This window comes from Geotrypetes seraphini, chromosome 3 (genome assembly GCF_902459505.1).
Source record: "Geotrypetes seraphini chromosome 3, aGeoSer1.1, whole genome shotgun sequence".
NCBI lineage: Eukaryota > Metazoa > Chordata > Amphibia > Gymnophiona > Dermophiidae > Geotrypetes > Geotrypetes seraphini.
Genome location: NC_047086.1, coordinates 66722948 through 66740541, shown reverse-complemented (window position 1 = coordinate 66740541; position 17594 = coordinate 66722948). Strand labels below are relative to the sequence as shown.

The 17594-nt window shown below is 42.4% G+C and overlaps 1 protein-coding gene across 1 annotated transcript in view; it reads right to left on the bottom strand.

The window, feature by feature from the left end:
* BMP5 (bone morphogenetic protein 5) overlaps window positions 1-17594 on the bottom strand; it is a 152428-nt gene that overhangs the window by 57734 nt on the left and 77100 nt on the right. Inside the window, exon 3 of the mRNA XM_033938832.1 lies at window positions 17015-17163. Coding sequence (XP_033794723.1) covers window positions 17015-17163 — 149 coding nt within the window. The remainder of the gene's footprint in view (window positions 1-17014; window positions 17164-17594) is intronic.

The following is a 17594-nucleotide window of genomic DNA, read 5'->3' as shown; positions in this document are numbered from 1 at the left end:
ATATGATTGTTTGGCTTCCTGTCTCAGCCAATATAATTGTTAATTTTTTACTTCCGTTTTCTTTGATATATTTCGCTGATACTACATTTTGGATCTACATTGAGGACTTGAGTTTAAAGTTAAGATAATTTGGCTTATTAGACTATAAACCGACTTGTAAAATTTATTTCTTATTTAACTTTATCTTTCTGTACAAGTGGATACTTGATATATTATTGAAAAATTATAAATAAATAATAAAAAATAAAAATATGCACATCTAAAAAATAAATTAACCAAACAGCACTCAATTTGATATGAAAATCTTCTGTACAGAGTGTGCGAATTTAAGCACCTCCAATGTATTCCTCACATCAAATTCTTATCACCAGATCCTTAGAAGTACTACCATTCTTTCTCCCAGGCTTTATGTACTACTTCCTCACCGGATCTTGTAGCTAATTTTAATTTCAATATTTTATCATATCTGTATAGACACCATTTCAGCGTGTATATCTTACAAATACTTAGTTTATAAGTGTGGTCTTCCTTTCAGGGATTCTACAGCCAACATGTTTCACCCGAAAAGGTTTATTCAAGGCTCATTATCCCTATTGAAACAGAAAAAAACATTTCTAGATGTCACTCCATATTAGCGTTAATACTCTCCTATATCTTACTCTCCAGAATATCTCACGCTAGGTGGTGGAAATCATTTAAGCAGTGACTAAAAATATATTATATTGTCACCCACCCAGTTCATATCTTTATAAGCTTAGCTCCAATGTATCCGACCACTGAATATGATTCAACATGGCCGCAATGTTACTCTGTTTCCCTTTAAAACACCCGCCTGAGCCGAACAGCTGATGATGACGCATCTTACCTACGTCAGTGACGTCGGCTTGGTGGTTTTCCTGAAGCAGTAGCTCACATTGTGCATACCGAGCACGTAAGTATGCTTAACGGATGGCTTTCTCGGGGTAACCCTTTGCTTGAAAACGTTTCTGCTTCAGGAAACCAGGCTTCAAGACAGAATACGGTGGATGGCGAGAGACTAATATAATATTCTGATACAAACAAAATAGCCTAACCTCTTATAAAGGAACACTGGCTGATTCTATAGACTTTGAGAGGGATTGAAGAACCCCCGCTATTTGCTTTCACCAAAGGGAGATCTATAGGCCAGGTTCTGGAGCATTGAAGAAGAGATAGGCAGGGGGTTCACTCTAAGTGCCACCATTGCCAATGGTGTGAAAATACCATTGAAGGTCACCAATGGCAGGACCCACAGATGAAGCGGATTATAAAGGCTCGTGGTAACACCAACTGCAGAACTAGTAGGGTCATCTATATTATAATCTGCCCCTGCTCATTGTTATATGTTGGTCGGACTAAACGTCCTATACCGATACGCTTAAATGAACACAAATCCCGCATCGCTACAGGAGCGTTTCAGGTTCCACTAGTTCAACATCATCACATTGTTGAACAGTTAAGATGGAGGATAATAGAACATCTAGAGGAGAGGAGGGTGGTAATAGGGAAGAGAAACTCAATTTTATTGAACAGAGATGGATTTACTATCTAAATACTGTTATATCATGTGGCTTAAATATTGAGTCAGAGTGGGCAACACTGGTTTGAGAGATTGATGTCGGGGGTTGGGCTCTGGGTAAGAGTGTAAAGGAGTGCTTATTCATTTATTTATTCTTCTTTCAATAGCTTTTGCTTTAAGAGAACTTCCCACCGAGCCAACGTCGCTGACGTAGGTAAGATGCGTCATCGTCAGCTGTTCGGCTCAGGCAGGTGTTTTAAAAAGAAGCAGAGAGATGCCGCGGCCATGTTGAATTATATTCAGTGATCAGATACATTGGCGCTAAACTTATAAAGGTATGATGAACTGGGTAGGTGACAATATAATATATTTGTAGTCACTGCTTAAATGATTTCCACCACCTAGCGTGAGATATTCTGGAGAGTAAGTTATAGGAGAGTATTAACGCTAATATGAAGTGACATCTAGAAATGTTTTTTTCTGTTTCAATAGGGATAATGAGCCTTGAAAAAACCTTTTCGGGTGAAACATGTTGGCTGTAGAATTCCTGAAAGGAAGACCACACTTATAAGCTAAGTATTTGTAAGATATACATGCTGAAATGGTGTCTATACAGATTTGATAAAATATTGAAATTAAAATTAGCTACAAGATCCGGTGAGGAAGTAGTACATAAAGCCTGGGAGAAAGAATGGTAGTACTTCTGAGGATCTGGTGATAAGAATTTGATGTGAGGAATACATTGGAGGTGCTTAAATTCGCACCCATTGGTACTTTGTAGGTCATAGCTGGAAATAAAATGCTAATTATACCTTCTAAGTTAATAGTTCTACACATAAAGGAGGATCTTTACTAAACTGCATTAAGCAGCTAGCTTGGGTATTGGTGTGCAGTAGCAATTAATGTTGAGCCACCCTAATGAATTCAACATGCAAAAAATAACCAGCTTGGTAAAAATCCAATACTAGCTGCTTAGTGTGAGTATGGTTGGAATCTGGGTGAGACAAAGATGATGACAGGATGTGACTGTACTGACAGTTAGCATGTGGGACGGTACAGCATGCTACCTGCCAAGACTGCCAATAGTGCAGCTACACTTAACACCGCCTCAGAAAGTCTGGTAGCAGAGCCAGAGCCATAGCCATAGCCATAGCCACAGCCTCAGCCTCAGCCTCATAGGAAGTAGCTGCCGTAAGCTCCCGTAGTCTCTCGAGACTACTACGGGAGCTCACGGCAGCCATTTCCTATGAGTGATCTGTACAGGGCAGGAGTGTAGGAAGATCGCTCCTGCCCCGAAAGCCCGCTCTACTACCAGGTACGGTTTCGGGGAGTCTCAGAGGGCTTAAGGTAAGGTCCGGGATTCCAGGGGAAGGCGGGGGTGGGTCAGAACCGGCCTGAATATTATTCGCGTATTTTTAATATTCGCGGGCTGGCTCTGCCCCTAACCCCTACAAATATTGAGGGAGAAGTGTAATAGCATGGGTACCTGTGCTACTGAGATACTGGAAGAGTTACTTACATAGAAATATGATGGCAGATAAAAGCCAAATGGCCCATCTAGTCTGCCCATTTGCAATAACCATTATCTCTGAGAGATCCCATGTGCCTATCCCAGGCCCTTTTGAATTCAGACTCAGTCTCTGTCTCCACCATCTTTTCTGGGAGACTGTTCCATGCATCTATCACCCTTTCTGTAAAAAGTATTTCCACAAATTACTCCGGAGCCTATCACCTCTTAACTTCATCCTATGCCCTCTCATTGCAGTTTCCTTTCAAATGAAAGAGACTCGACTCATGCACATTTACATTACGTAGGTATTTAAACGTTTCTATCATATCTCCCCTCTCCCCCAAAGTATACATTTTAGAAGTCTTCCTCTGGACAGACTCCATCCTTTTTATATCTTTTTGAAGGTGCAGCCTCCAGAATTGTACACAATATTCTAAATGAGATCACACCAGAGTCGTATACAGAGGCATCAATACCTCCTTTTTCCTACTGGCCATACCTCTCCCCATGCAACCTAACATCCTTCTAGCTTTGGCCGTCACCTTTTCAACCTGTTTGGCCACCTTAAGATCATCACATACAATCACACCCAAGTCCCGCTCTTCAGTCGTGCACATAAGCTCTTCACTCTCTAATCTGTACCATTCCCTCGGGTTTTTGCAGCCCAAATGCATGACCTTGCATTTGTCAGCATTAAATTTTAGCTGCTAAATTTCAGACCATTCTTCAAGCTTCGCCAGGTCTTTATTCATGTTATTCACATCATTCGGCGTGTCTTCTCTAGTGCAGATTTTCGTATCATCCACCAAGAGGCAAATCTTATCCGACAACCCTTCAGCAATATCGTTTATAAAAATGTTAAAAAGAACAGGCCCAAGAACAGAACCTTGAGGCACATCACTGGTAATATCCCTTTCCTCAGAGTGATCTTCATTGATCACTACCCTCTGTTGCCTTCCACTCAACCAGTTCTTGACCCAGCCTGTCACTTTGAGACCCATCCTGAGGGTACTCAGTTTATTTATTAGACATCTGTGTGGAACACTGTCAAAGGCTTTGCTAAAATCTAAATACACCACATCTAGCACACATCCTCTATCCAATTCTCTGGTTACCCAGTCCAAAAAAATTGTTCAGATTTGTCTGACAAGACCTACCTCTAGTGAATCCATGTTGCCTCCGGTCTTGTAATCCATAGGATTCCAGAAACTTGAGCATTCTCTGTTTTAAAAGTGTTTCCATTAATTTGCTTACCACAGAAGTCAGACTTACCGGCTTGTAATTCCCTACTTCTTCCTTACTTCCACTTTTGTGGAAAGGGACCACATGTGCCCTTCACCAGTCTTTCAGTACCACTCCTGACTCTAGAGACTTGTTGAAAAGGTCAGTCAGTGGAGTTACCAGAACTTCCCTAAGTTCCGTCAGCACCCTAGGATGTAAACCATCTGGCTCCATTGCTTTGTCTACCTTTATTTTAGCTAGCTCCTCAATAACACAACCCTCAGAAAATTGATTATGGTCTATTACTCCTCCATCCCTATTCACGTTTGTCTTCTGCGGTCCCGCTCCCGGTGCTTCAGCCGTGAACACAAAACATAAATATATGTTAAGCAATTCAGTCTTTTCTTTATCAGCTTTTATATATTCCTCCCCTTCACGTTTGAGTCTCACAATGCCACCTTTGCACTTCTTCCTATCACTAATATATGTAAAAAAATGTCTTGGCTCCCCATTTTACCGTGTCAGCTATTTTTTCTTCCATTTGCCTCTCTTAACTTTTCCAGATATTTTTGCATGTCTTCCGCTTTCAACGATCTTTTGTAGTTTATGAAAGCTAACCTCTTATTCCTTACCTTCTTAGCTACTACTTTTGAGAGCCAAAGTGGCCTTTTTTCCTCTTACTTTTACTTACTTGCTTCACAAAAAGGTTTGTTGCCCTTACAATCACTCCTTTCAGTTTTGTCCACCGCATTTCCACTCCTTCCAGACGTTCCCATCCAGACAATAATTCCTTGACGCAAACCCCCATCCAATCAGTTAGTTTTTTTTTTAAGTCTAGAACCTTTGCTTTTGAATGAGCCCTCTCTATACCCATCTTAATAGTAAACCATATCATGCAGTGATCAGTGGATGCCAGATGATCACTCACTGTAACATCAGAAACACTTTCCCCATTTGTAAGCACTAAGTCCAGAATGACCCTATCCCGTGTGGGTTCCATTACCAACTGCTGGAACAGTTCTCCTTGTAGAGAATCCAGAATCTCCCTACTTCTAGAAGACCCTACAATAGGGATACCCCAATTAACATCTGGCATGTTAAAATCACCTATTAGCAAGACTTCCCCCTTTTTTAGATATATTCTAAATCTCTATCTACCTCTTCCGTCTGTGAAGGAGGCCTGTATATCACACCAATGTAAATATATTCACCATTCCCTCTTTCCAAATTGATCCACAGTACATCTTCCTTACCCTGCAGATCCTGCAATTGTGTGGCTTTAATATGTTCTTTAAGTCACACTGAATATAGTAGAGGGTGTGTGTAATCGTAGCTTAAAGGGCAAAGAAGTCAAAGAATTACTGTATAACTGGATAAGACTTCTCAGTATGCAAATAAGCAAAATATATATCTGACTTATAAAATAAGTAAAGTGTTCACATACACTCAGAATTGTGAAATTTGACCAAGAGCATTAGCTCCTATAGCCAAACCCACCGCCCCATCACTGTGTATGACTTATTTTGAAAAAAAGCTTGAAAAGGACATACTGTTCAAGTGCTCAACTAATTTTCAATGGCAAAAGAGAGAAAGTTCCCACTTAGCTTTCAACTGTGTCAGCAGGTCCCGACATGGTCCATGTTTTGAAATTCTTTCTCAAGGGACCCAGAGGGTGACGTAAACTGCTCAAAATGCCAAGGAAATAAGAGTAGTGTGATACAGGCAAAACACCTTGTAATCATATACATAACGTAACTTTACTTCACTGCTTCATTCATAGCCCTCGATGATTCACCTTCTCTCCCAGAGCCACAAAGTCACTTTTGAAATGTTCGTAGGGATATCTGGCAGTATCATTAGTGGCAATGTGGATGAGCAGCATCGGATAGTAGTCATCAGGCTTGATGAATCTCGGCAAGCTCTCCGTAACGTCTTGGATTTTGGCTCCAGGCAGACAGCATACCTCTCGTGACATCAAGTCTGGTCTGCTGATGGATGCTTCTGTATCCTTCAGAAGGGAATCACCAACTACCACTACCTTACGCCTCCTAGTGGTTAAGGATCCAGTACATTTTGGGATTTCAAGCTCTGGTCCTTCCTCTCCTTGGGTTGCTTTCATCTCCCCCACTTCTAGGCCAGCATACTGGTTCTTCAGTTTAAGGTGGGGGTAGTCACAGTACCAATCTTGCGGCGTTCCGTAATCTGAGTCCAACTGTCTTCCCTCAGCACAGCCTCTTCTTCCCCACTCCTGGAAATCTTTGACACCTCATGAACCATTTTATCAATGTACATCTCATTCTCAAGGATGCTTCTCAATCTTGTCTCCTCCTCTCTCAGTTTTGGGTTTTTTTTTGCTTCCTTCATGAGGGATTCTAGCTGAAGACAGCTTGTACATGGAACTACTCCCTCTGCCTGGGTAACATTTACTGTCTGTACAGAGACAGAAGTTGTAACCTGAGCAGCTTTGGTGGTACGATGTTTCCCATCCATACTGTGGTGCAGAAGAACTTACACAAGGTAGAATGTGTCACAATACCAGAGAAAGCACTTATGTGAGAGAGAGAGAAAGAAAGAAAGAAAGAGAGAGAGAGAGAGAGAGAAAGAAAAGAAAAGAAAGAAAGAAAGAAATTAGAGTAATCATGCGGCAGAAATCTATAGAGTATAAATGATGTATGATTCACATAACAAGGACAGAACTTTGCAGTCATCTACTCGTATCTGTGTGATCATCATCCTTGAAATTCTGGCCAAGGATAAGTGTGACAGAATAAAAGATTAATTGCAAGACTCTGCTTACTTGACCACCATATCCAAAATGCATTTGTATGCATCATATACCACTGGTACAGTGAAGGAATGCAAGCAATTAAGCTAATAAGATGCCACTTCATTAAATGCAATATATAGCGCCCATCACAGATGGTGGGTCAGTGGCCACAGAATGTACACTTCAGCTTGTCCCTGAGGGTATCAAATATACATTGTTTGCTGTTTTCATGGCCTGTAGTATCTGACAAAATGTCTTGAGAATTAAGACTGGTAGTCCTATCTAATATTGTTAAATCACTGTGTTTTGAAAAGATCCACAGGAAAGAATTTGATTAGAGCAGCAAGCTGAGAATCAGGGAAGCCCAGCTCAAATCGCACTCTGGCTTCTTGTCATCATGGGCAAGTCACTTAACCCTTGGCCTCTGGTACAAACTTAGGTTGTAAGTGCAACTAACCTCAAGCTCAGGGATCTTCCAGCAGTTTCTAGTCTCTCAGAGTCTTGAAATTGGGCAACCCTCATTGTTAACTGTTTAATTTAGCTATTTATATATTTACATGGCTTTACTGTTTATTATTAAATTCTAAAAAATATACAATGTAAGCATAGATAGCAAATAAAACACAATATTAACATCCAACATAGGGCATATATTACAAACACAAATTCACACATTCAATAAGACAGCAAAACAAGATTTACATTACTTAAAGACCATGGGGAGTGATACATAAAAGAAAGCATACAATCGACAAGAATAGATACAGCAGACGACCAACAAGCTGGAATCACTATGGGTTAAAATACCGGGTAGGAAAGGACATGAAATAAAGATGGGCCTATACTATCGTCCACCCAGGCAAACCGGAGATATCGATAAAGAAATGGAAGCTGAGATGAAGCGAGAATGCAAAAGCGGTTACACAGTTATTATGGGAGACTTCAACTACCCCAGGATAGACTGGAATCTTGGAAGCTCAAGATGCGCTAGGAAGACAGAATTCCTGGAGGCTACACAAGATTGCTTCATGGAGCAGCTTGTTAGAGAACCGACAAGAGGAAATGTCACTCTGGATCTAATCCTAAATGGGTTAATGGGACCTGTAAAGGAAGTGGAAGTAGTGGGACCATTGGGAAACAGCGATCATAATATGATCAAGTTCAAGGTTGAAGTAGGAATATCGAAAAGAAAGAGAACCATAGCGACAACTTTCAACTTCAGGAAAGGAAACTACGAAGCAATGAGGGAAATGGTAAGGAAGAAACTTAGGAACACTTCCAAGAAATGCCAAATGGTGGAACATGCCTGGTCTTTTTTCAAGGACACTGTGAGCGAGGCTCAAAATCTGAACATCCCCAGATTCAGAAAGGGGTGCAAAAAGAGTCGAACAAAAGATCCGGTATGGATCACTAAAATAGTGAAGGAAGCGATAGGCATTAAGAAAAATTCATTCAGGAAATGGAAAAAGGACAAAACTGAGGAGAACTAGAAAGAGCACAGGAAGTATCAAAAAGAATGTCACCGTGTGGTTCGTAAAGCCAAAAGAGAGTATGAAGAGAGGCTAGCCAGGGAGGCACAAAATTTCAAACCATTCTTCAGATATGTTAAAGGGAAACAGCCGGCTAGGGAGGAGGTGGGGCTGCTGGACGACGGAGACAGGAGGGGAGTAGTGAAGGAGGAGAAAGAAGTCGCAGAAAGACTTAACATGTTCTTTTCGTCTGTATTTATGAACGAAGACACAACCAACATACCGGAACCTGAGCAATTCTTCAATGGAAATCAAGCAGAAAAATTAGCATCCATGGAAGTGAGCCTTGAAGATGTGCGCAGGCAGATAGAAAAACTAAAAACTTACAAATCCCTGGGTCCGGACAGAATCCATCCAAGAGTTCTGAAAGAATTAAAGGAGGAGATAGCAGAACTACTGCAGCAAATTTGCAAAATATCCCTGAAAACAGGAGTGATTCCGGAGGATTGGAAGATAGCCAACGTCACGCCCATCTTTAAAAAGGGATCAAGAGGTGACCCGGGAAACTTCAGACCGGTGAGTCTCACCTCGATTCCGGGGAAAATGGCGGAAGCACTGATAAAAGAAAACATCGATGAACATTTGGAAAGAAACAAACTTCTGAAAACAAGCCAATATGGTTTCTGCAGGGGGAGATCGTGCCTAACTAGCTTACTGCACTTCTTCGAAGGAATTAACAAACAGATGGACAGATGAGACCCCGTAGACATCATATACCTGGATTTCCAAAAAGCCTTTGACAAGGTGCCACACGAGCGTCTACTCCGGAAACTAAAGAATCATGAGGTGGACGGAGACGTACATAGATGGATCAGAAACTGGTTGGCGGGTAGGAAACAGAGGGTAGGGGTGAAGGGCCACTACTCAGAATGGAGGAGGATCACGAGTGGTGTTCCGCAGGGCTCGGTGCTCGGGCCGCTGCTATTTAATATATTCATAAATGATCTAGAAACAGGGGCGAAGTGTGAGATAATAAAATTTGCGGACGACACCAAACTATTTAGTGGAGCTCGGACTAAAGAGGACTGCGAAGAATTGCAAAGGGACTTGAGCAAACTAGATTGGCCAATGAGATGGCAGATGAAGTTCAACGTTGAGAAATGTAAAGTATTGCATCTGGGAAGCAGAAACCCAAGGTATAACTATACAATGGGAGGGATGTTAGTGAACGAGAGTACCCAAGAAAGGGACATGGGGGTAATGGTGGACATGACAATGAAGCCGACGGCACAGTGCGCAGCGGCCGCTAAGAGACCAAATAAAATGCTAGGTATAATCAAGAAGGGTATTACAACCAGGACGAAAGAAGTTATCCTGCTGCTGTATCAGGCGATGGTGCGCCCGCATCTGGAATACTGCGTCCAATACTGGTCACCGTACCTAAAGAAGGATATGGCGTTACTCGAGAGGGTTCAGAGGAGAGCGACACGTCTGATAAAAGGGATGGAAAACCTTTCATACGCTGAGAGATTGGAGAAACTGGGTCTCTGTTCCCTGGAAAAGAGGAGACTTAGAGGGAATATGATAGAGACTTATAAGATCATGAGGGGCATAGAGAGGGACAGATTCTTCAAACTTTCAAAAAATATAAGAACAAGAGGGCATTCAGAAAAACTGAAAGGGGACAGATTCAAAACGAATGCTAGGAAGTTCTTCTTTACCCAGCGGGTGGTGGACACCTGGAATTCGCTTCCAGAGGATGTAATAGGGCAGAGTACGGTATTGGGGTTTAAGAAAGGATTGGACAATTTCCTGCTGGAAAGGGGGATAGAAGGGTATAAATAGAGGATCACTGCACAGGTCCTGGACCTGTTGGGGCCGCCGCGTGAGCGGGCTGCTGGGCACAATGGACCTCAGGTCTGACCCAGTAGAGGCATTGCTTATGTTCTTATTTCAGTTAGCAGCTGTCAGCGTTTATTTAAACATTGACAGCTGCAGGCAGAATTAGCCCCAGATATTCAGTGCTGGCCCATGTCTGGACACTGGCACAAAATACATATTTGGGGCTTATTTAAGTGGGGGAGGCCACCACAGCGGATGCAGTCCAAGACAATATTCAGCCGGAACCCATGCAACTTCTTTTTTTTTAAAACTACTGCGATGCCCTTCCTGCCCCCGGATGCAGCCCCCCTCCCCCAACTGCTAAGTTACAACACCCTTCCCCCCAGAATGGCTCCCCAAGCCCTCCTGTCTAGTTAGGCCCCCCTGGGCCTTCTTTTGCACCCTGGTGCTCTAGTGGGGGGCGGTGGAGGTAGATGCAAAGGCCATTTGCTCCTGCCCCTAAGGCTGCCGATAAAAAATGGTTGCCGTAAACTCTTGAAACAATCTCACGGTACTTATGTAACTAATCCTTTAATGCTATTGCTCTTATTTGGCAGTAGGATCATGTGACTTCAACTAAGGGCTCAGGTAATGTGATTTCAAAGAGGTAGCTGCTGGGGCAGAAGCAATTTGGAATCATTACCCTTCCCCCCACCCCCACCCTCGGACTCCAAGGAAAACATACAGTATATGTGCCCAGAAGGTAACAGCGGGATCTTAGGAGGGCATAGATGGCAGTAGCATTAAAAAAAAAAAATGAGGTGGATGGGTACAAGTGACACTAGTATTTTTTTCTGAAAAGGATTGGAATATTGAGTATCTCTAGGGGAACATGGATTCCACTAGCATTTATTTTAAAGACATCTAGGGGTGAAGATATGGGGACTATGTTTGAAGAGACTTTGAGGTCCACCATCTAGGCTTGTTGTGGTTAGAAACATAAGATATTACAAGCTGCAACAATTAGAACAGTTATACGTACCCTGCCCTGGGATCCATTAGACTATGGTAATGAGGTACTTTAGAGAGTGAATCACGCAGTACATTTTCCCATAGTAAAACAACATATAAACACAGTATTGTACCATGGGTTAATAAAAAGGCTTCTTGGTGTCCTAATTCTTGATTCATCCTCAAGCTCTATCTGCCACATGAATCATTTTCTAGACCTCAGAGTCATGTGCCAAAAGACAAGCCTTTTTTATTCCTTCTGCAATATCATTTAGGAAAATATTAAACAGAACTGGATTCCATATTTATCTCTGAGGCAGTCTGCTCCATGTGAGCTTCATTTGCCATTACGCTCTCTTTCCTCTCATTAGGCAGTGCAATGCAATGGGTCATTATGGCCATGGCCCAGACAATCTAGGCCACTAGGGAGCTAGCAGAATGGGTACAGATGATGCTTTGTTTTGCATCCTGCCACCCAAGTATGGGTTATTTCTAAAGAAACATAGAAATATGATAGCAGATAAAGGTCAACTGGCCCATCCAGTCTTCTCATCCGAGTATCCACTTTTTCCTCCTTTCGCTAAGAGATCTCACGTGTCTGTCTCATGATTTCTTGAATTCAGAGTCTTTGTCTTCATCACCTCTACCAGGAGACTGTTCCACTCATCTACCACCCTTTCTGTAAAAAAGTATTTCCTTAGATTATTCCTCTTGACTTCATCCTGTGCCCTCTGTGAGAGATTCAGGGGTTTTTTTCTCATTGAAGCTCTGGTTATTCCCCCGGGCAGCAGGGGACGTTAGGCAAATTGGGGAGACCTACATGTCTCAAAATGCCCTGAGCTTTGCAGCTCAGTGCTGAGATCCATTAGGGAAGGAATACAGCCCTGCTGGGTCAGAGGGATGGGATTCACACAGGGAGGAGTACTTCTGCCCCAGAATGGAATCATTCAGGGAGGCCCCTGAGAGAGAGAGAGGAACTCCCAGTTTTTCCCTAGATGTGGGCTGAGGCAGAAGCCCTGGGAAGTTGAATGTTGCATTTGGAAGATGACTGAAGTTGACTAGAAAGAGAGAGAGAGAGATCGACCAGGAGAGACAGTAACTGATGGCTGGGCTAAGATAAGCTTATTGATGTGAGGATTCTTGGCTAGGGCTAGACTGTGTTACATGGAAATGGTTAACCTTGCATGTGAGGCAACTGTAACAAATAAAACCTTTTTGTCCATGTTCAATAGATGTCCTGGTGGTATATGTGTCCAGACCTCTCTTGGCAATCCAAGCCAGCCTGTTACACCTCTCTTTCCAGAGTTTTCCTTCATTTGAAAGAGACTCACCTTCTGTGCATTTTGGGCCAGATTCTGTATAGGATGGCTGGTCTCAGAAGCCGCATAAGCAGCTTTTAAGAATCGCACATGGGCGTCCTATATAGAATCAGCCAACCTAACACCACAATTTTTTAACCGGCGTCCATGTCACAGACACTGGTTAGAGAATCGGGTTGCTGCCATGATCAGTTTAGTGGCAGGGAACCTGTCCCCCTTCCCCCTCCCCCCTCCAAAGCCATCCCCCACCCCCAAATGTCAGTGGTAGGAGGAGTGCCCAATTCCTCCTGCCACCACCACCCAAAGTTCAAGTTCAATTTATTTAATATACCGCAAATATAAAACAAAAATGTTAAAATTTAAGCAGATTACAGTAAGAATAAAATAAGGGAATGAAATAATCCCCCCCTCCGAGACATCCCCCGGTAAGAGGAATGCGAAGTCCCTCTTGCCAGACCCACTCCCACCCCTACCCCTGACACATCCCCCAGCAGGAGGGATACTCAGTCCCTCCTGCTGGAAACTCCTATCCCCCCACACCAAGCCCACCTCGACACCCCCCCCTCAAGTACCTTATTAAGTTGATCAGCCAGAGGTATGCTTACTCCCTCCAGCTGACAGGCCCACCTGAAATGAATGGCAGCCTTCCCCTTCCCGGTGCATTATGGGATACACCGGGGAGGAGCCTAATTCCGTGATTAGCAAGGGCGCTTAAAGCCCCTCCCATAGGAGAGGCCTTAGGCACCTGGGCTAACCGGAATCTTAGGCCTCTCCTGTAGTGCATTCCAGTTGGTCAGATCCCTTAGGCCCCCCATGCCTAAGATTTCAGGCACCTATTGCGGCCCTAGGGAGATGCCTAGGGCCTCCTAAGCTCGCCTTTGGCCACTTCTGGGCAAAACCTTGCCCAAGCCTTGCCTTAGGCGAGCTTAGGTGGCCTTACGTGCCTCCCTAGGTTCGTGAAAACACCTATAATTTAGGTGACCTTTCTCATTACTTTTTTTTTTTTAACATGCATCCCGATTGGCTGGCTAGACAGCAGTAGGATGCCTACCACTACCTACAATCAGGACGCCATTTATAGAATTTGCTCCTTTATGCCTAACTTTGTGCATGAGAAATTAAGACTGCCAAAGGCTGGTGTAAATGTTTGCGCTCTACTAATGGCAGTTAGAGGCAGAAATGAAGGTATTATATAACACTGTGCTAAAGTTCTGGGAATGCCCTGATCCACCCATACCCTCCAATGGCCATGCCCTTTTGGAGTTGTGTGCTATGAAATCTAGGCATGCATGTGGTAGAATAGAGCATAGGGCAGCTCTGTAACTCCTATTTATGACCAATTAAATGCTTGTTAATGTCAATTATCGTCATCACCAAATTAGCCAATTGCTTTGCACTTGGATCTTTAATCCACATGCAAAACTTTGGGTGAACTATCTGGAATCTCCCCCTTATTGCACCCTGTTTCCTGAAAGGGTGCACATGAATGATGGTTTGCACATGTGTACTAGTTTGTGAATGCACAGCCTTTGGATAATATTGCACACTTTGGTCCATATTCTATTGAATATAAAGTGCCAAAAATATTGGCACCAACTAGAACAGTAATTAGTGCAACTCTATAAAGGTACGCACACCTTACATAATTGTGCTAAGCGCCAATGTGCGTCATAATTTTTAGGCGCATACATGTAGGCCAAGGTGCATTTAATGAATAGATCCTTTAGTGCATATTGAAAACATTCTTAGCACTTACGGGGCAATTTATATTTTTATTTTAATCAGGTACTTTAGCTAGATTGAGAGCCTTCGGGAGAGATAGGGTAGTTTTTCTAAAGTACCTAATTTCATTTTAGTTTGATACATTGTAAACCACTTAGGTCAGTAAAATGCAGGAGCGGTATATCAAATCTTAAATAAACATAAACATAAATTTATAACGGAGTTCTTTTATTTAACATATAACTGAGCTGCTTTTTAACATATTTATCAATAATCTAGAGATGGGAATAATTAGTGAGATAATTAAATTTGCTGATGACACAAAGTTGTTAAATCACAAGAGGACTGTGAAAAATTGTAAGAGGACCTTGTAAGTCTGGGCGTCAAAATGGCAGATGATGTTTAATGTGAGCAAGTGCAAAGTAATACATGTGGAAAAGAGGAACCCAAACTATAGTTACGTTATGCAGGGTTCCAAGTTAGGAGTCACTGCCCAGGAAAAGGATCTAGGTGTCATTGTTGAGGATACATTGAAACCCTCAGCTCAATGTGTGGCGGCTGCTAAGAAAGCAAATAGAATGTTAGGAATTATCAGGAAAGGAATGGAAAACAAAAGATGAAAAGGTTATAATGCCCTTGTATAGCTCTATGGTATGGACGCAACTTGAATGCTGTGTGTAGTTATGGTCGCCATATCTAAAAAAAGATATAGCGTAATTAATAAAGATACAGAGAAGGGCGATGAAAATGCTAAAAAGGTTTAGGACAATTCCCTATGAGGAAAGGCTAAAGCGGCTAGGGCTTTTCAGCTTGGAGAAGAGACAGCTCAGGGGTGATATGATACAGGTCTATAAAATAATGAGTGGAGTGGAAAGGATAAATACGAATCGCTTGTTCACTCTTTCCAAAAATAATAGGACTAGGGGGCATGCGATGAAGCTATCAAGTAGTAGATTTAAAATAAACCAGAGAAAATATTTCTTCACAGAATGAGTAATTAAACTCTGGAATTTGTTGCCAGAGAATGTGGTGAAATCAGTTAGCTTAGCAGGATTTAAAAAAGGCTTGGATAATTTCCTAAAAGAAAAGTCCATAGGCCATTATTGAAATGGCTTGGGGAAATCCATTGCTTATTCCTGGGATCAGCAGCATAAAATCTGTTTTACTACTTAGGATCTAGCTAGGTACTTGAGACCTGGTTTGGCCACTGTTGAAAACAGGATACTGGGATTGATGGGCTTGACGAGCTTGACGATTTTGCACAGCAACACTTGCACACAAATCTTGATGGTTTTCTGAGATCAATAAATGATATAATGGAACTCTGTTAGCTATGGAAATTCTCTATGGCAATTCTTTATGGTCTTATTTATGCATCCTGTGGCTATGCAGCAGACACCTATTCTGGGTGCCCAGGTTCTGCTTTACAACACTAGATTAACCTGGTATCATTTACATTTGCACCAATTATAGAGATGGCTTACCTATAGCTGCATAAACGAAACAGAAATGTACATATTTTGCAATATTCTCTAATTCATGCATGTCATAAGGGGCCCCGTGTACACAATATGTTGAAAATGAATGCTATTTAAATTATACAGGTATTTTCAGAATAGTGCATCTCTCCTGCTATTTGTGGGTCGTTGGGGGGGGCTTTTTTTTTGACAGGTCTGCCTGTCTTTCCATTTTTTTTTTTATGGGGCAGATATTTTGCATGTGTAACACATGCAAAATATCTATGCCATGGAAAAAAAATGAATAAAAGAGACAGGCAGGCCTGTCAAAATACCTGCAGACCTGATGGTAACTCAGTTACCGAGAGGTCTGCAGCAGTCGGGTTTGCCAATAGTAAAACCCGACTCAAAATAGCCAAGCAATTGTTAGTGAATCAATCGCTTGGCTATTTTTCATGGGATTTACTAATTTGCATGAGACGATCGGATTGCTACAGGCGTTAGTGAATAGTGCAGGAGGGAAATCTGGTCGTAAAGGGCTCGCAAACCGATCGGTTTGCTTAGTGAATCTAGCCCTATGTTTAAGGATAATCTCATTCTACTTAGCACATAAACGTAGATAGTAACAACAAATGAAGCTCTAAGGGGTTACTTTTTTTCCTCATCCTGTAATGTCATCCTTTTAGTGGTTCTCCGAATGCACTTTTTTATTGTTGGGATATAGGAATCTAGTAATAAAATAGGTTCTGACAGAGATTCCACCTAAGAAAGCGTTCCTTATCAGCTGTGAGAATGTTATCAACATGTATGGCTGGAATCTGAAGCATCTCCCTCTCCCAAACCCAGACACACAGCAGTCAGATAACACTTTGAAGATCTCATTCGGTATCATCATGGAATGCAGGTGTATTACCGTACAAAACCCCATCAATTAGCAAATAGCATGCACACATGAAAAAGCTTAGGCCCTCTTTTACTAAGGTGCGCTAACCGATTAGCGTGTGCTAAACGCTAATGCGGGCATGTTAGTCTATGGACACGTTAGCGTTTAGTGCGTGCTAATCGGTTAGCACACCTTAGTAAAAGAGGGGGTTAATTTTGATCTTTTGAGCTATGCAGTAAGCAATAATGTAATGGGCTGACAATAATATATCTCTGTGTCGTAGGAGATTCTACTTACCATCCCCTGTTTCAACACAAAGTTGCAGGCCTAAATTGTTCTGTGGATTAATCACCCAGTGATTGCTGGTCACAGTGATATCAAATACGAGCCAGCCCACATCAAATGCTCGAATCTTTCGTGTGTCTAGTGGGAACAGGTCTGCATCCCTTTTTTGAAAAGAAGACAAGGAATAATTTAATGAGCAATGAAAATCTACTTTCTTTTTGCTTGACACAAGGTAATATCATATTGCATTATGCTACAATCCTATATAATAAAACCCTAGCCGTGCATGCGCACTTACCTGCGTGCTTCCGTGATCTCTGATCTGTGATCTGTAGGTCCGTGGCCAGCAGGAGTGCGTATGTGGCGGCCAGACAAATCGGAAAGCGGAGAAACACAGCACACCTTCCGCCCTCACCGCCAAAACCACCACTGCCAAAGCCTCCTCCTTCTCGCCGGCTTACCCGCATTTAAATTCAGAGAAAAGCGCTGCACCGCGCTAACGCTGGCCTCGCCATCTTCTGTCCACTGTGGCCCGCCCTCTCTGACTACTTCCTGTTTCTGCTAGGGTTGGCCACAGTGGATAGAAGACGCC